General features: G+C 38.1%; 2 protein-coding genes across 37 annotated transcripts in view; one reads left to right on the forward strand and one right to left on the reverse strand.

Moving 5' to 3' along the window:
* Window positions 1–20,190, forward strand: part of LOC143648798 (uncharacterized) — a 303,168-nt gene that overhangs the window by 148,260 nt on the left and 134,718 nt on the right. The window lies entirely within an intron of this gene.
* LOC143648115 (cyclin-A2-like) lies at window positions 2,144–3,930 on the reverse strand. Its single transcript, XM_077117688.1, has 2 exons — window positions 3,308–3,930; window positions 2,144–3,145 (listed from the first exon to the last, which is right to left on the reverse strand). Exons 1-2 carry the CDS (start codon window positions 3,875–3,877, stop codon window positions 2,417–2,419), a joined length of 1,299 nt encoding a protein of 432 aa, XP_076973803.1. The 5' UTR covers window positions 3,878–3,930; the 3' UTR covers window positions 2,144–2,416.

Below are 20,190 nucleotides of genomic sequence, written 5' to 3' on the forward strand. Positions count from 1 at the left end.
GCTTACAGAAAAGTCACAAATAGAATACAAAGAATTTTTTTCTTTTCCCTAAACCCTTTATTGACATGAAACCCCATAGCTCCCCTAATACTTATATGTTTATTTTCTTCAAATAAGGAATCCTGCATAACCATATTACAATCTCAGTGTCAGGAAATCAACACTGAAACATCACCACCATCTAATCATCACACCCTATTAATGTTTAGTCAGTTGTCCCAACAGTGCCCATGGATAGCTAAAATAGAAAATTCATAGTGACCCATTGCCTTTAGTTAACACATTTTAATGTCCTTCCATCTGTGACAGTTCCCCAGTCCTCTCTTGACTTTCAAATCTTGACACTTTTAACTATTGAAGATCAGTTATTCTGTAACATGTCCCCCTCCATGGTTGTGCCTGATGCTTCTGATTGTGCATCTCTGGGAGGAACATCAGAAGGGATGCCTGGTCTTCCCGAATCAGTTCTCCGTCACTGTTGGTGTTCATCAGATCTCCTCATTAGCCTGGTCCACAAAACTTTTCCCTATAGAGTTACCCATTTCTTCATTGTGTGAGTATTTTTGAGGCTGGTGTGCTGTGAAGTTGCATAAATATATTGTTTCTAATCAGACTTTATAAACATATGAATATATGTATGTGTGTGTCTATGTATGTATGCATTATATATGTGTGTGTTTGCTTATTTCAATATGGGCTCACACTTTCCTGTTTAATTCAACAGGTTATCATTTGTTAACATCATTACTTATTCTAATGCCCCAGTTTTCCTTGATTTGACCAGTTCTGTAAGCTGGCATCTTTGTCCTTATGATATAGTACCCCTTGATTTGTTGGGCCCTTCCTTACTTTTTTTTTTATTTTTTTTAATTTTTTAAAAATTTTTTTTATTAACGGAAAGAAAAAGAAAAAAAAAAGAAATTAACACAACATTTAGAAACATACCGTTCTACATATGCACTCAGTAATTCTTAACATAATCACATAGATGCATGATCATTGTTTCTTAGTACATTTGCATCGGTTTAGAGGAACTAGCAACACAACAGAAAAAGATATAAAATGTTAATATAAAGAAAAGAAATAAAAGTAGTAATAATAATAAAAAAACAACAAACAAACAAGCAAACAAAAACAAAAAAAACCCTATAGCTCAGATGCAGCTTCATTCAGTGTTTTAACATGATTACTTTACAATTAGGTATTATTGTGCTGTCCATTTTTGAGTTTTTGTATCTAGTCCTGTTGCACAGTCTGTATCCCTTCAGCTTCAATTACCCATTGTCTTACCCTGTTTCTAACTCCTGCTGAACTCTGTTACCAATGACATATTTCAAGTTTATTCTCGAATGTCCGTTCACATCAGTGGGACCATACAGTATTTGTCCTTTAGTTTTTGGCTGGATTCACTCAGCATAATATTCTCTAGGTCCATCCATGTTATTACATGCTTCATAAGTTTATCTTGTCTTAAAGCTGCATAATATTCCATCGTATGTATATACCACAGTTTGTTTAGCTTCCTTACTTTTCACAATAAGATGCTGAAAGTTCATCTTGTATTTTTCCTGCCACTCTCCTGGAATCAGCTATTTCTCCAAAGAGCCTTAGTTCCCAGGTCTGGATGTTCATTGATACTGGGTAGTAATGGCTCCCAAGTCCTCTGAGAAGAAGGGGAACACTGGGGTGAGGGCAGCCTCAAAGAGCAGTTTGGGGAGCCTTGGTCCAGCTGGCATATCTGAGCTTCTAGCCTGCATGAGGGTGGCTTGTAATGGCCATTTCAGTTATGCATATGGTAACCCTAACAGTGGAGAGCTCTGAAGTTGCTGTTTTCAACTTTTGATTTTGAAATGCTTTCAAACTTCTGGAATTGTTGCAAAAATCAGGCAATAACCATAGAGATAACTCTAACCAACTCAAATACAGATATTCAGATCCACTAACTTTTTTTGCCACAATGTCCATATCATTCTATTTGTCTATTTTTGTATGCATTTTCTAAATACTTGAGAATAGTTTGTATCTATGGCCAGATGGTTTTGGCCACTTGAGGACCTGAAGTAGAGCCTGTAACCTGAGAAGCTGCCAGTGGGTATGTGTGAACATGAGCACGTTTGTTTTTTTTTTTTTTTTTATGGTTTTCCGAATCAATTTATTAATTCTTATTATCATGACAGCTGGCATTATTAATACTTTGCTTAACAAAACCACTTAAAATAAGCCAAGTATCTAAGATAGTTACATGTACAAAAGATATACAAATTAAAGCCATTTAAAAAGTAATAGATATCATAATTTGTAATTGACCATAGCTTCTGTATTCAGAAATGATTGTAAAATTAAAACCTAAGATAAAAACTGTACAACACAGACTCTGAATGATTTACATCTTAGAAAACAGGCAGTTTCTTCACTGTTACATATTTAGGGTCTCTGGTGGATTGAGGAGAGAAACACCATGATACTTTGAATGTTTATATTTTTCTCTTATTGACTGCTGTGCGTGCTGTGGTGCTCTGAGGTAGGTCTGGTGAAGGTCCGTGAGACAAGGCTTAAGGCTCTCCAGGGTATATCCAGTCTTTTGTACTAATGGCTCAGGCCAGCTTTGCCCTGTAACTGTGTAGAGTGCTATATGAAAGGCTGCTCCGGCAATAACAGATGGTAAATACTTCAGATACGGGTCAGCATCTATCAAACTCAACTCTCCCAAAAACATTGCTAAACTTTCAACTTTGCAGTTTGTGGGCTGATGATGCAGAAAATACTGGGTAAGAAACTGATTCACTGTTGGTGCTGCCAAGTCAAAAGCAAGAACTTCCAGAACTAGGTGCTCCATTCTCAGGACTTGTTTCTTCGTATAGGTGTTGTCTGTAATGTACACAAACTCTGCTACTTCCGGGGGGTATATTTCTTCAAACTTTGAAGCTAATAGCATAGCAGCAGTGCCCACAAGCTGAAGTTTTCCCCTCAACACAGACATGGATGAGAGGAACCTGTCGATGTAGTTCACAGCCAAGTGCAGGGTCTCACTCTGTAGCTTATATTCCTCCCCTACTTCAACCAGCCAGTCCACCAGGATGGCCCGCATGCTGTTGGTGATGTCAGGCTGCTTCTTCATGCAGCCCGCTTTGGACTTACATTTAACCTGTTGGCGAAAGTTAGGTTACTTCTACTATTAACAAAGGTTCTACATTCTAGAAACATGAATACAGCATTAGAATAATTCACCAGCAGTTAGACACCTCTCAATTTCACCTGGCAGCATCTAATGAGTAATAGCACACAAAACTGGATTCAGAGCTTTTACCTCCATTTCCCTGAGGTACGTGTCAATGTCCTCATGGTAGTCTGGCACTTCATTAACGCTCACTGGTTTTTCATCTTCTAATACAACTGACATGTCCATAGTATGTGGTGACTCAAAACTACCATCCATTGGATAATCAAGGGGTACCAGCGGTTTTCTTGGTCCAGCTAAAGTAACAGCTGAGTTAAAAGCCAGGACATCTTCACATTCCGTGTGTTTAGATCCTGCTGGCCTCTTTTGAGTCTCTTCTTCCGCTTCGTCCACATGAATAGTGAATGCAGGCTGCTTAGTGTTTGCTTTCCAGGGAGGAGCAGGGACGTGCTCATCATTTACAGGAAGATCCTTAAGAGGTGCAACCCGCCGCGTCTTGGGCCTCTGCTGCGGAGCTGGACCTCGCGCGGTGCCCGCCTTCGCCACGGCCAGCCCCGCCCGCGTCCGCGGCTGCTGGAAGGGCACCATGCTCTCGGGGTTGATGTTCTCCTGGTCCTCCCGGAGCGCCGACTGCTGCACGGCCAGCAGCGCCGAGCCTGCCTCGCGGCCCGCAGGCGCCGGCGCCGAGTTGCCCAACATCCTTACTCCCGGGAGCGGACCGCGGGATTCGCCTGCGGCGCCGAGCAGCGCGCACTCCGCCCACCGGCCGCCGAGCCGACCCCGCCCAGGAGCGCGGCAGCTGCAGGCACCCGCCGCACCCGGCCAGCCTGCCCGGCCTCGCCGGGAGGGCCGGGAGGGCCGGGAGAGACCGCGCGGGCAGGCACCGCCGGGCGTAGAGAACTAGGGTCGCCTGCAGGACGCAGCGAGAGCCCGCCGCAGCGGCGGCTGTTCCTGCAGTTCAAGTAGCCCGCGACTATTGAAATGGCATGAGCACGTTTTTGCATGCACATGGTTGGATGAAAAGAGAGAGGATGAGTGCACTGGGGCTGGGCCTCATGTTAATATGAATTGTCACCTCAGAGTCTCACAGTCCCTCCTGCAAGCCCCACACTAATATTACCAACACCTTTCCAAGTCAAGCAAAAACATGTGCTTCAACAAAAACAATCTAAACTGAACCACAGAGAAATCTCACACATCTTGAAACAATGAAGAGTATAAAAATGTATCGGGGAAGAAAGTCTGGGGCAAAGGCCTGCCACACAGGTCTGGGAGGGGGAGGGAGAGGGAGAGCTGTCTCCTGGGAAACAGAATGAATAAGTAAACCCTTGTAAAGAGAAACTGCAAGCAACTAATATGCAAAAGCTCAGGACAGGACAGAGGCCCAGAAACACAAGGAAAACCCTGCACATGTCATTCACCTTGGGCAGACCTTCCCATAACATGGCTAGAGCTACAAAAAAATCTCCATCTAATCACTGGTTGGTTTCAAAATCAAGAGAATGACATCTCAGGAAATGAAGTCCAGAGTGAACGTTTTAAAATAATAAAATATACAGTGTGCAACAAGAAAAGACAACAAAAAGAAAATGATGACCCATGCAAAGGAAGAGAATAAAAATGTAGAAAACACCAAAAAGAAGATGACAATGTGAACATACCAAACAAAGCCTTTTAAAAAAAGGAACTTAAAAATGCTCAAATGTAGAATGAACATAAGGAAAAGGATTAAAGGATATCAGGAAAACAATCAACGAGCAATATGAAATTCCTAGCAAAGAGATACCAAATTTTAAATGGGAAACAGAACTACTGGAATTTAAGACCAGATAACAAGTGAGCAATGCCCAGGAGGGTTTTTGGAACAGATTAGAGCTGGCAAAAGGAGGAATCTATGAACTCAGAGCACAAGGCACTGAAATGAGTCAGACTGAGGAGCAAAAAGTAAAAAGAATTGGAAAAACAAAAAAATAATTTAAAATACCTCTGGGATACCATAAAGCACATCAATATACAAAATTATGGGAGTCCTAGAAGAAGTAATGTAAGGTCTATAGTTTGGACATGCAGTGTCTAGTTTCTGACTCTATGAATTTGTTTATTCTCATATCATATCAGTGCAATAATAAAACATTTGTCTCTTTGTGCCAGGTTTATTTTACTCATTATGATGTTTTCATGGTTCATCCATGTCATTGTGTGCATCAGAACTTCATTCCTTTCTGTGACTGAATAATATTCCATCATATCTGTATACCACCTTTTGTTGATGGAACTTTGAATTGCTTCCATCTCTTGGCAATTGTGAATAATGACACTGCAAAACTCCATGTGTGTTCTCCTTTTCAGGTTTTTTTGGCAGAGTTTGAGTAGTGGTGTAATTTTTGTAATGTTTGGCAAAATTCATGTGAGGCCATCTGATGCTGTGTTTTCTTGGTTGGAAATTTTGATTCATGACTCAATTTCTTTACCAGTCATGGTCTGTTGAGAACTTCTATTTTTTCTTAAGTCAGTACAGATAGCTTATGTATTTCTAAGAATTTTTCCATTTCATGTATTGCCGCATCCGGCTCTTGAAGCCGAGTCAGGAGAGGGGCGTCGAGGTTGACTTAAGAAATCAGCACTCAGGAGACAAGTATGGTTCCATCACTCAGGGCTTCCTGCTTCTTGGGAGTCAGACCTTTATTCTGTTTTCTTGCCTCCCTTTTGTATCCTCAGAGATTCCCTTATCAAGCGGGTCACCACCCTCAGGTCACACCCGCTTCCTCCCTACCCCCTTGACAGGGGGCAATCTTCTCGGAAACTTCTGCATGCAATAATCCAGGAAGTTTTACTCCCTCCAGCCCGAGGGTCAACTGGAACATTTGTTAGCTGTTTGCTCAACAGAGCTTGTAAAAGAGCTTATAGAAAGGCTTAACCTCATGAATGCCTGCAACTTCTCAAGACAGGGGAAATGGGGGAATTACTTTATTCCCAGGCACAGATGTCCCTCTGGCCGGGAGGCAACAATGTATCTTATATAACATTTTGGTATAGAGTTCATCATAGTATTCTCTTATAATCCTTTTCTTGCCCTGTGGTATTAGTATTGTCCCCTTTGGAAATTGCTGATGTTAGTTATTTCTATCCTCTCATTTTTTTCATTGTCAGACTAGTTAAATGTTTTTCCATTTTGTTCAGCTTTTCAAATAACCAGAATTTGGTTTCATGGATTCAATTGTTTTAAATTCTATTTCATTTATCTCTGCTCCAATCATTTTATTCCCTTCCTTCTGCTTACTTTGGGTTTAATTTGCTCTTTTTCTTCATTCCCCAACAGTAAGGTTAGGTCTTTCATCTGAGATCTTGCTTTCTTTTCTAATGGAAGCATTTACAGCTATATTATAGCTCTCAGCACTTCCTTTGCTGCATCCCATAATGCATATATTGGGAGTTTGATGGCCAGGGACCCAGGTGATGGTGTCTAGCAGGTGTTTTACACTCTGCTTCTTCTTTATTTCTTTCCTTCCTGTTCCTCATACTCAAATCTTTCAATTGGCTTGTCTTCAGGTTCATTGATTCTTTCATCTGCCCACTCCTAACTGTTGTAACCCTCCAGGGAATTTTACATTTCAGTTTATGTAGTATGCAACTCCAAGATTTCTGTTCCTTTTTGAAATTTGTATTTCTTTATGAGATTCTCATATTGCTTGTCCATTGTTTTCTTGATATATTTTTAGTTCTTTATTTTCATTTCCTTGATCTCCTTTAGCATAATGAGGTTCACTTTTTAATCCCTTTCTCCAGTCTGCCAAGTCTGGTCTTCTTTGTTGATGGGTTCCTGATTTTTATGTCATTTCTATGGATGGGCCATTGTTCCATGCTTATTTGTTTCTCTTGTAATTGTTTGTTGCACAATGTACTTTTTAATACTTTCAAACCTTAACTCTGGATTTAGTCCCTGAGCTGTCTGTTCTTAAGTTTATTTCTAGCTGGTGATATAGCAGAGACTTCTATGAATGCCAAGAGGTAAAAAAAAAATCAAACCAATGCAAAAAACAAACAAACAAACAAAATCTAAAACTTCCCTAGTTTGGAAATTCCTTTTATGTTGCTGTCTTTATTTTCACATCTTATCTCTTCTATCAAGAAGATCCACCCAAGGTGAATGTGAAGTGCAGTGTCCTCTCTGTTTTATTTGAACCTGCTTGCAGTCTTCTTCTATACCCAGTCCTGTGCTTGCTCATGGCCTTAAAATTTCCTTTTTTGGCAGGAATTTGAATGTCACCTAGACACCCAGTGAAATAGACTTTCTCCCCTCCTGTGTGCTTCATTGTGTGACTTAATGCAGAAAATCTTGGCCCAAACTACTTAGTTTGCAAGTTCTCAGAATATGATACACCAGAACTGAAATGGCTTTTTAGTAAGGGTAAGTAATACATTAAAAGTTTACAGTTCTAAGGCAGTGAAAGTGTCCATTTAAGGCACCAACAGGAGGTTACACTGACTCAAGAAAGGTTGATGCATCTGGAATACCTCTGTCAGCTGGGAAGTCATGCAGGTAATATCTGCTGGTTCCTTGTTCCTGAGCTCCATTGCTTTCAACCTCTATTCCTGTAGGCATTCCTCACTTTGCTTCTCTGGGGCCGAGTTTCATCTCTTGGCTTCCCTTGGCTCTCTCCATGTTCTGGCTTGCTTAACATCTCATGGTGATGTCTGCTGGGTTCCAGGCATCTCTATACATCTGTGTCTATGTTCTCCAACTTTCAGCATCTGTGTCAGCTCTGGGGTCTGAAGTTTCTGTCAGCTCTCTCTCTATTGGCTCTGTTGTTCCTGAGGTTTTTCCAAAATATTTGCCCTTTTAAAGACTCAAGTAAACAAATCAAGACTCACCTGGAATGGGTGGAGTCACATTTCCCTCTAAGCAAAAGTTCACACCCACAATTGGAGATAATCTAATCAAAAGTTTCCAAACTAAAGTATTTAAGTCAGGATTAAAAGAAATGGCTGCCCCTACAAGATAGAGTCAGGATTAAAACATGTTTTTTTTCTGACATACATAGTGGATTTAAACCTGAATAGTAGATATCTGGCAAAGGTTTAACATCAAGAATATACAGATATTTCCTTTCAACTCAACAGCAACATAAATATCCCATATAAAAATGGACAAAGTACTTGAATAGACATTTCTTCAAAGGAAAAATATAAATGGCCACAAGAACATGGAGATATTCTCAACCTCAATAGTCAGGGAATTGCAAATTAAAACCACAATGACCTACTTTTTCACACCCATATAATTGCTATTATTAAGAAAAGGAAAATAATAAGTGCTGGAGAGTATGTGGAGAAATAGGAACCTCATACATTGTTGGTGGGAATGTACCATGGTGCACCCACTGTTGAAAACAGTTGGTGATTACTCAAAACATAAAATAGTATCATTATATTAACCAGGAATCCTTCCCAAAAGAATATATCCCAAATAATTTAAAGGAGGGACTCTGACAGATATTTGCATACCAGTGTTCATAGTAGCATTATTTGCCATAGTCAAACTGTGGAAGCATACCATATGTCCATCTGCAAATGCAAGGATAAACAAAAGATGATATATGAATACAATGCAATATTACTCCACTTTAAAAAGGAATGGAATTCTGATACATACCATTACATGGATAAACCTTAAATATAAATACAGTTTGTTGTGTGAAATGTCAGATAAAAAGGGATAAATATTGTATTATTCCACTTACCTGAAATAGCTAGATTATGTAAACTCATAGAAATAGAAAATAAGGTATGGATCCCAGGGATGCGGGGAGAAGTAGTGAATGTTAATCAATTATGGGTGTAGGATTATGTTCTGGTAATACTTGATGGTAAGAGTAGCACAACTTTGTAAATGTGATTAATACCACAGAATTGTTTACTTGGGCATGGTGGATATGGAAGAGTTTAAGTTGTGTGTAGTTTCCACAATAAAAAAGAAAAATATATATAATTATATTGAAGAATACAAAAAGACAGTTTAACAAATGGAGACAAATGTCATGTTTTTGGATAGGAAGACTCCACATCACTAAGATGCCAATTCATTCTAAATAAATGTGTAAATGTAAGATGACATTAATCAAAATAATATTAAGTGTTTTCTGGGGATGAGACAAGGGGATAGGGAAATGATCTAAAACTAATTTTAATGTTTAGGTGGAAAAAACAATAGCCAAAAGAACTTTGAAAATAAAGATAATAAGAAGAAACTAGCCCACCAGATAGTAAACATGCCATAAAATTTCAAAAATAAGAAAGAGTCTTGTCTCAGCTATTCCAGAAGCCAGAAAAGATGACAATAATTAACTACACAAGGTACAAATATTCTATATTAAAAAAATAAAGTCAAAAGGCAAATGAAGACCCTGGGGTAATATTAAAAACTCATATCAGAAAAGACTCATATATATATATATATATATATACTATATATATATAGTTCCTAGAACATAATAAAAAGGACCAAAAACCAAATATGAAAAAATTATAGAACCAGACAGTTCAGAGAAAATACAAAGAGCCTTTAAATATATGAAAAGCTGTCCAACTTCACCTAAAATAATAAGAATAAAAATTAAAAGTATTGAACTGCCATTTTTTTATCTATCATATTATCAAAATTTCAAAGTTCTACAACACATTTTGTAGGAAAAAGAAAATATCTGATGAGATTGTATGTTGATACAACTGCTATAATAAACCATTTGGAAATGTATATCAAAATTGGAAAGAAATATCTACATTTGATCAAGCATTTTTATTTCTTGAAAATGATCCTATAGATTAGTTGCACAAGTTTCAAGTAAGGTTACTCACTGCAACTCTATTTGAAAACAATCCAAGTACCAGAAAAAGACAGTTAAATAAATGATGGCACATCCATTCAATGAGTAACACAAAGTTGTAAACAAAAATAAATAAGGAAGATCTCCTTATATTAATATTAAAAATTTTCAAGATACATTGTTACCTGTTAAACAAGTTCCAAATCCTTCCAAATAGTATGCTATCATTCATGTAAAGAGTAGAGATAATAGGAATACACACTTATGCACACACACTTGTATTTGCTCATGGGAACTCTGAAAGGAAAGCAGAAATGAAGAAAATTATTTATCTGGAGGGATTGTGGGAGCAGGAACATAAAGAGTGAGAAGAGAAGGGAAGAAAAATTTTCACCATGCACCTTTTTATGCTGTTGTTTTTCATACTCAAGGATGCTGAGACCATCCTACATCATGTAGAGTCTACCTGAGTTCAAACAAGAGCAGAGGAGACCTGCTTCTCTTCTGCTTCCCAGTTGTTGCACAAAGATATAAGTTCCTTAGCCTTGAATTCAACTGCTCAAGAGATACCAGGGGACAGGCACGATAATCAGGCAAGAGAGGGTATTATCCAGTGAGCTATACCATGTTCTCTTTTCTAATTAGGGAAGCTTCCTCATGGGAAGAAGAGCCTGGTTACTAAAAACTCAAACTTCCACTTGGAAATAACTTTATAAATCAACAGGAAATGTGAACAAATTAAATTTGCCCATGTTCACAGATATTTATCCTGGATGCTGTTCAGAAGTTGATTAGATATAGCTCCTGTTTACCATGAGTTTGTCATGTGGATTTATATGAAATGACACTACTCAAAAGGGTAGGCTTAATGAATAGGGGCAACAAATGTCAGAAAATGGAAATTGCATTTCTTTAGTGTGGACAGTGCTATGTATCAGCAGTTGTAAACCAAGTGGAATTTTGCCCCTAGGGAACATTTGACAAAATCAAGATGTTTTTGGTAGTCACAACCTGGGTAGGAGGAAGTGTTACTGGCATCTTAATGGCTAGATATCAGGGATGCTGCAAAACATTCTGCAATGTGCAGGACCATCTCCCACAACAAAGAATTATGTGACACAAATATCAGTAGTGCCGCTGCTGAGGTACCTGGTATAGGTAAAATAGTTAGTCCTGAATTCATAGTCACTGGAACTGGGTTTTGGTTCATTACACTTCTGACTACATTGTGTATTGATTTGAAATTTTTCATAGTGAAATTTTTTTCGAATTTCACAAGTATTCTTTGTAAAAATGCAATGTACTTTACATTAGTACTATTCACAAATACCATAGATTTAGCCTTAATTAAAATTATAGTTGAAGTTTCTATTAATGATTAGCAAGAAAAATTTGAGGAAACATTTTTAAATGAAAGTGACTTTGGCACAGTTGCCTTAGAGAATGCAATTATTTATTTAACCATAATCCTTTGTATATAAAGGAATTCAGGCAATAAATTATGCAAATATGTCTGATGTACAGGAATGCTCATGGAAGTTTTAATTCATAATAGATAAAAACAGGAATCAATGTAAATGTTCATCAGCAATAAAATGGATTAAAAACAATTGTGGCATATTCATCCCATGGAATACTACCAGCAAATAAAAGAAACAGGACTTCCGGAGAAGATGGCGGCTTAGTAAGACACGCGGGTCTTAGTTCCTCCTCCAGAAAAGCAACTAAAGAAACAGAAACAATACAAAACAGCTCCCGGAGTCACGACAGAGACCAAAAAGACAGCGTACCCCATTCTGGAATGGCTGAACGGGCAGGGAGAATCCGCTGCGGTGAGATACCCAAGGGGCGCGCGTTTTCCCGGCTGGGGCGGCTGGCGACTGCGGTCCCCTCCACGCACGTGGCTCCCCGGTCTGACTGGGAACGTTGGATAGCAGGGCCCTCCCGCCACGCTTGGCGTCTCGGGCCAGCTGGGCAATTTGGACCGGCACTCCCCCAAGCCGCGGCGGCCAGCGATCCCCGCCTCCACGTGCGGTTTCCCCAGCCGACTGCCCCACAGACAGACGAGCGCCACGAGCGCCACCTACTGGGCAGGAAAAGAAAAACAGAGCCCAGAGATTTCACAGAAAAACCTTTCAACCAGCTGGGTCCCACACCCAGGGAAATCTGATCAAATGCCCAGACACCAGCAGAAAATAATGGATGACGCTCGGAAAATTGAAGATATGGCCCAGTCAAAGGAACAAACCAATAGTTCAAATGAGATACAGGAGCTGAGATAACTAATGCTGAATATACAAACAGAAATGGAAAAACTCTTCAAAAACCAAATCAATAAATTGAGGGAGGACATGAAGAAGACATGGGCTGAACAAAAAGAAGAAATAGAAAATCTGAAAAAACAAATCACAGAACTTAGGGGAGTGAAGGACAAAGAAGAAAAAATGGAAAAAACAATGGATACCTACAATGGTAGATCAAAAGAGACAGAAGCTACAATTAGTGAACTGGAGGATGGAACATCTGAATTCCAAAAAGAAACAGAAACTATAGGGAAAAGAATGGAAAAACTTGAGCAGGGGATCAGGGAACTGAATGACAATATGAAGCGCACAAATATACGTGTTGTGGGTGTCCCAGAAGGAGAAGAGAAGGGAAAAGGAGGAGAAAAACTAATGGAAGAAATTATCACTGAAAATTTCCCAACTCTTATGAAAGACCTAAATTTACAGATCCAAGAAGTGCAGCGCACCCCAAAGAGAATAGACCCAAATAGGCGTTCTCCAAGACATTTACTAGTTAGAATGTCAGAGGTCAAAGAGAAAGAGAGGATCTTGAAAGCAGCAAGAGAAAAACAATCTGTCACATACAAGGGAAACCCAATAAGACTATGTGTAGATTTCTCAACAGAAACCATGGAAGCTAGAAGACAGTGGGATGATATATTTAAATTACTAAAAGAGAAAAACTGCCAACCAAGACTCCTATATCCAGCAAAATTGTCCTTCAAAAATGAAGGAGAAATTAAAACATTTATAGACAAAAAGTCACTGAGAGAATTTGTGACCAAGAGACCAGCTCTGCAAGAAATACTAAAGGGAGCACTAGAGTCAGATACGAAAAGACAGAAGAGAGAGGTATGGAGTAAAGCGTAGAAAGAAGGAAAATCAGATATGATATATATAATACAAAAGCCAAAATGGTAGAGGAAAATATTATCCAAACAGTAATAACACTAAAAGTTAATGGACTGAATTTCCCAATCAAAAGACATAGAATGGCAGAATGGATTACGACCCAGCAATACCACTGCTAGGTATCTACTCAAAGGACTTAAGGGCAAAGACACAGATGGACATTTGCACACCAGTGTTTATAGCAGCATTATCTACAATTGCAAAGAGATGGAAACAGCCAAAATGTCCATCAACAGACGAGTGGCTAAACAAATTGTGGCATATACCTACGATGGAATATTATGCAGCTTTAAGACAGACTAAACTTATGAAGCACGTAATAACATGGATGGAACTAGAGAACATTATGCTGAGTGAGTCTAGCCCAAAACTAAAGGACAAATACTGTATGGTCCCACTGATGTGAACCGACATTCGAGAATCAGCTTGGAATATATCATTGGTAACAGAGACCAGCAGGAGTTAGAAACAGGGTAAGATAATGGGTAATTGGAGCTGAAGGCATACAGACTGTGCAACAGGACTAGATACAAAAACTCAAAAATGGACAGCACAATAATACCTAAGTGTAATGTAACTAGGTTGGAACACTGAATGAAGCTGCACCTGAAATATGGTTTTTTGTTTGTTTGTTTGGGTGTTTGTATCTTTTGTTTTTGTTTTTTTTCTTTTTCCTTTTTATATATATATATTTTTTATTAGTATTATTATTTTAATTCTCTTCTCTATATTAACATTCTATATCTTTTTCTGCTGTTTTGCTAGTTCTTTTCCTAAATCGATGCAAATGTACTAAGAAATGATCATACATCTATGTGATGATACTAAGAATTACTGAGTGCATGTGTAGAATGGAATGATTTCTAAATGTTGTGTTAATTTCTTTTCTTTTTTTTGATTAATAAAAAATTTAAAAAAAAATTAAAAAAAAATAAAAGAAACAAACTACTGCAGCCTGAAATATGGGGGAATGTTAAAATCATTATACTGAATTTAAAAAGCCAAACAAAAGGCATCCATAGCTCATGATTCCATTTCAGGAGTTCTAGTGCAGGTTAAACTAATTGATGATGATAGAAATAAGATCAGTGATTGCCTGCAGGGAGAGAGGATTGCCTAAGATGGGTCATGAGAGACATTTCTAGAGTGACTTAAATGTTCTACATCTTGGTTGGGCTGTTGGTTATAGAGAAGTATACATTTTTCAAAACTCATCGGGTTGTACTGTGAAGGTCCATGCCTTTAACTGAGTTTAAATTTTACCTCAATTACAAAACACCTAATTGAAGTTTGGGGCCACAAAGAAATGGAACACCTGGCCAGGGAATCAGAATATTCAAAATTATGCCCAGATTTTGTACTTTAATTGCTGGTATTGTGACTTCTAATGTTCCCTGACACTTCTTTTAACCTTTTTACTTTTATCTGGAATTAAAAAATCACAGTATCCTACCTCTCTTGCAACTTCAAAGGAGGGGGCATGCAGCATTTTTGTCTATGCTTGCTTCCTGATACTGACCTAGTTCTGGCCAATAAGTATAAGCATGAAAAGAATTGTCATGGAGAGTTTATGGTAAATATTTGCCAAACTAAAAAGAGATTCCTACCCTCCCTTCATATGAGGATGTGAGTCCTGGAGATGCTGTGGCCATCTTTAAGCCATGAGGTGACATTCAAGAGAATTGAAAAGGCAAGAAACCCAATATGCAGGAATCATAGAATTAACAACCTGATCATGGAAACACTGGTCTCCAAACTTCTTATTAGTAGGCAATAAGTATTGTGGCTTAAGTTTATGGTCAGGACAATTTTTCTGTAAAGGATTAGATAGAAATATTCTAGAATTTGTGGATTATATAGTCTCTGTCACAACTAATACCAGTGTATCATGAAAGCAGTCACTAGAAAATGCAAAATATTTGGTGTGGCTGAAGTGGAATAGAATTTGTGATGAATGCTGAAATTTGAACTGCATAACACTTTCATGTATTAAAATTCTTTTTCTTTTGAATTTTTTCAACCATTTAACATATAAAAACCAGCTTTAGATCTTAAGTCATGTAAAATAGGATTGTGCTAGATTTTCCTTAAGCCACTCCCAATCCAATTGTGTTATACTTTTAATTGTATTCCTTATAAATTTATTTCTAACTACATCATTCTCCTTACAATGGTTCTCAGATAACAACTGTCTAGAAAGAGAAGGATCCATAAAATGTTCAGTGTAAGATATTAAATATTTAATGAGAAATTATCTCCCAGAGACATTTACATTCTCTCTCTCATGAAATAAAATTCCTATTGTGGGATTTCAGACAATGGAATCAAGTTAATAGTGTGGGGAGACCAAGTAAAGTAGAGAAGCCTTCCTAAGACTCCCCCAAGGAGGGAAAAATGCAAAATATAAATTTCTGACTTCAACTGTCAAAATCATTCCATCACACTACAGCAGGTTAGCATGAAGAGTTTATGTGAATGTACCAAATGTTATGTGATTAGTAGAAGACAGAATGGAGAATTCAGTCCAGCTGATTTCTCTGAAATATTTGTATTGTACTACAGATCACTAAAGAAGAAAGTGAAAGTAGCTCATTATGGTAGTTTGAAAGGATATATGTACCCTAGAAAAACCATGTTTTAAGCCTAATCCCATTTGGTGTAGGCAGGTATATCTTCTAATCCTTATTCAGTACTGCATGCCTGAAACTTTAATCAGGTCATCTCCCTGGAGATGTGATTCAATCAAGAAAGCTTGTTAAGATGGATTAGGTGGAGATGTGTCTCCACCCATTTGGGTGGGTCTTGATTAGTTTACTAGAATCCTGTAAAAGAAAACCACAAGAGAGAAAGCCAGGGGATTCTGACAGAGCAGAACAACATAACACCAGAAGCAGAGTCCATGATCCAGCGATATTTGGAGATGAAGAAAAATGCCTCCCAGGGAACTTCATGAACAGGAAGCCAGGAGAGAAAGCTAACAGATGACACCATGTTCACCACGTCTTTCCATATGAGAGAGAAACCCTGACAGTGTTCACCACAGACCTTTCCACTTGTGAGAGAAACCCTGAACTTCATTAGCCTGCTTGAATTAAGGTATCCTTCCCTGCATGCCTTAGAATGGACATTTCTATAGACTTGCTTTAATTCAGACATTTCCATGGCCTAAAAACTGCTAGCTTGTAACTTATTAAATTCCCATTTTTAAAGACCATTGAGTCTCCGGTATATTGCATTCTGGCAGCTAGCAAACCAGAACACTCATTTTTAATATTCTCTGAAAATGCTGACAACTATGAGGCAGCTTTGATTGGTATGATGGAGTAAAAGTAGTTTATCTAAAATACCACAAAAATATAAGTTGATTAATTTTTACTCCACTCATGATTGACTAAAATCACACTGCATATTTGGTTATGTTGTTCATACTATTTTATGTTTTCATGTTTCCATTTTTATTCCACCCCTGAGTTTCCTTCCTGTCCCACAACTCCTCATGGTGTTTTTCACCTTTGCATTTCTGAATGGGTAAATGATGAGGTTGAGCATGGGGGTGAACATCATGTAGAACTCAGCCACCAGTTTGTCCTCAGTGAAGGTGGAGGAGGGCTGAAAGTAGAGAAAGATGGCAGGACCATCTCTCATGTAGAAGACACAAGTGGAACAAGCTTTGCACTGCCCCTCTGCAGAATGATTTCTCAAGTTGACTATCATGATGATACAAGAGGTGTTAAAAGAAGTGAAACAAAATAGAGTTTATGTTGCTTAAAGTTTTCAAATGGAGTTAGGAGGTCTCCATTATGCAAATCTTGATCAGAGATCATGAACTGCCACAATATGCAAAACTGAAAGCAGCAATGTGGAAGGCCCTAAAGACAACTTGACAGCAAACCTCAAGATAAAAAAATCTAATTAGCCATCTAACCTGAAAGACAATTGGAATACCCCAAATATACCCTAACCACAAATAATTCTGTAATTTTCTTCCTTTCCTTTAAAAGCCCTTACCTGGATATGCCAAGGTGGGGCATAATTTGTGTTGTTTCCCAAACCTGTACTATTTGAATTGCAATTCTTTTACCCCAAATCAGTGTTTTTATGGCCTTGAAGATTAGTTTGCCTCTTGGTTGACAGAGGACACCATGATAAAAAAGGAGAGCACAGAGATTAAGCCTCTATTGACAAACACAATGACACTTCCAAAAATGTGTCAGTATACAAGCTGAGGCTAGAGATCACAAGATCAGTAATAATGGGACCACGGAAAGGCAATTGGACAATTACAAGGACTTGAACCATGGAGTAAATTATGGCTGCTAGCCATGAACTAGCCTGCAAAATTGACACACAGCCCAGCTCATGATGGTTCTATAGTGAAGGAGCCTATATATGGCCATGTTGTAGTCATAGACCATCACTGTGAGCAGGATGATCTCAGTGACACTGAAGAAGTGGGAGAAAAAGACCTGAGCCAAATAGTCCTCCAGGGAGATAAGTGTGATTATGCTGAGGAAGTCTGTGATGAGTTTAGGGGCAATAGTAGAGGATTATCTGACCTCCTCTAGGTAAAGGTAGCTGAGAAAGGAGTAAGGAATGCAGACACTTGCTGATGCTGACCATCAGGATGCTGAGGCTGTTGGTGCCACTGTAGCCAGATACAGAGGAAGAAACCACAAAGCACATTCTTTGCATTTCCAATCCTAGAACACATCAGTGATAATTAACTCAATCATATTATTTGACCTAAACATGGATTCCATTCCAATGTTCTGAATGCCAGAGATGGCAAGGCCTGCAATAAAACAAACAATTGTAACACAAATTCATCATTTTTATAGCACTTTAGAGAGTAAAAAATATTTTTAATATTCTATCTCACTGATATGTAGTAAGAAGCCAGTAAATAGCAACTTTTACATAGGAAATAAATCTACAAAATGTACTAGTTAATACCCACCCACCCAAAATGATTGAGAGGATTGGAATATTTGGGACACCCTTTTTGTTCATCTAAAATTAAAATTTAATAGCTGTTCTGTGAAAAAAATATTTTAAATGCACTTATCACTTATTCTTTACTTAGCCAACATATATTCATTGAGAAGTTCATATTAACCACCTAGCAGTGTACATATAAGAAAATTTAAAGAGAAATAATTATTTACTCAAGATCATACAAAAACTGATGATCTCTGCTACTCAGAATGAGGCTTTCTCACTTTCAATCCAGAGTTCTTTCTAATTCATCATAAGATATTCGGAATTCATGAAGCCATTCAAGTTAACAGCATACATTTTTATTTTTTCATTACATTTGGATAGCTTTCTTCTATTAAGGAATCACAATGATAAATCTCTGCTCCTGAATCTCTTGTTTTATTCATTTATGTCTCAAGGAATCATTTACCCACCATAATTCCTCTCTTTGTAAAACGCTCTCTGTACTCATTTCTTTACTCAATTATACCAGCCCCGATTTACTCAGGTCAAATTCCTTTACTAGTCTTGCAGCTTCAACAATTTTTTTTCCTTCTGAATTCACAGAGCTGTTGTTTTATTTACAAACACCTGTCACTCCAGCTCCCCTCCCCCTGCTTTCTCCATTTGTTTTATTTTTTAAATATTTTTATTGATAAAACAACATAAACAATCATTCTTAACATATAAATATTCAATACATGGTGTGCATTCAATGGCTCACAATATCATCACATAGTTGCATGTCCATCATGATGATAATTTTTTGGAAACCTTGTATTACTCCGGGAAAAGCAATAAAAAGAAAAAAGAAAAAACTCATACATATGATACCCCTTACCCTTCCCTCTCATTGACCACTAGTATTTCCATCTACCCCATATATTTTAACTTTTGTTTCCCCTGATATTTGTTTATTTTTTAATCCATATTTTTTATTCATCTGTCCATACCCTAGGTAAAGGGGAACTATAGTGTATGCATACATTGGGCTACTTTTTGCAATCACACAGTCACATTGTAGACATTGTATCTTCATACAATCATCTCTAAGAAACAAGGCTACTGGATATAGCTCTACAGTTTCAGTTACTTACCTTTAGCCACCCAAATACACCATAAATGAAAATATATATATAGCATAAGAATAACCTTCAGGATAACCTCTCTATTCTGTATGAAATCTCTCAGCCACTGACACCTTATTTTTTCTCATTTCTCTTTTCCCCCTTTTGTTCAAAAAGTTTTTGTTGATCCCTTGATGCTGGGTCCCAGCTCATCCTGGGATTCCTGTCCCATGTTGCCATGGAGATTTACACCCCTGGGAGTCATATCCCAGGTAGGTGGGAGGGCAGTGGGTTCCCTTGCTGTGTCAGCATACAGAGAGACTACACAGTATTTTTCTTTTTTTCCAGCTAATTTCACTCAGCATAATGTTCTCAAGGTTAATCCATGTTGTTACATGGTTCATGACTTTATTATGTCTTACAGCTGTGTAATATTCCATTGTATGTATATATCACAGCTTGTTTAGCCACTCTTCTGCTGATGGACATTTGGGCTGTTTCTGTCTCTTGGCAATTGTAAATAATACTGCTGTAAACACTGGTGGGCAAATGTCTGTTTGTGTCCTTGCTCTCATGTCTTCTGAGTAGATACCTAGCAATGGGATTCCTGGATCATATGGCAATTCTATACTTAGCTTCCTGAGGTACCACTAAACTGCCTTCCATAGTTGTCGTACCATTTTACATTCCCACCAGCAGTGGATAAGTGTGCCTCTTTCTCCACATCTTCTCCAGCACTTGTTGTTTTAAGTTTTTTGATACTGGCCAATCTACTGGGTGTGAGATGATATCTGTTTATCGTATTGATTTGCATTTCCCTAATAGCCAGTGCAGTTGAGCATCTTTTCACGTGTCTTTTATCCATTCATATTTCCTCTCCTGAGAAATGTATTTTGCCCATTTTTAATTGGGTTGTTTGCTTTTTGTTGCTATGTTGAAGAATCTCT

Source organism: Tamandua tetradactyla, chromosome 10 (genome assembly GCF_023851605.1).
Source record: "Tamandua tetradactyla isolate mTamTet1 chromosome 10, mTamTet1.pri, whole genome shotgun sequence".
NCBI lineage: Eukaryota > Metazoa > Chordata > Mammalia > Pilosa > Myrmecophagidae > Tamandua > Tamandua tetradactyla.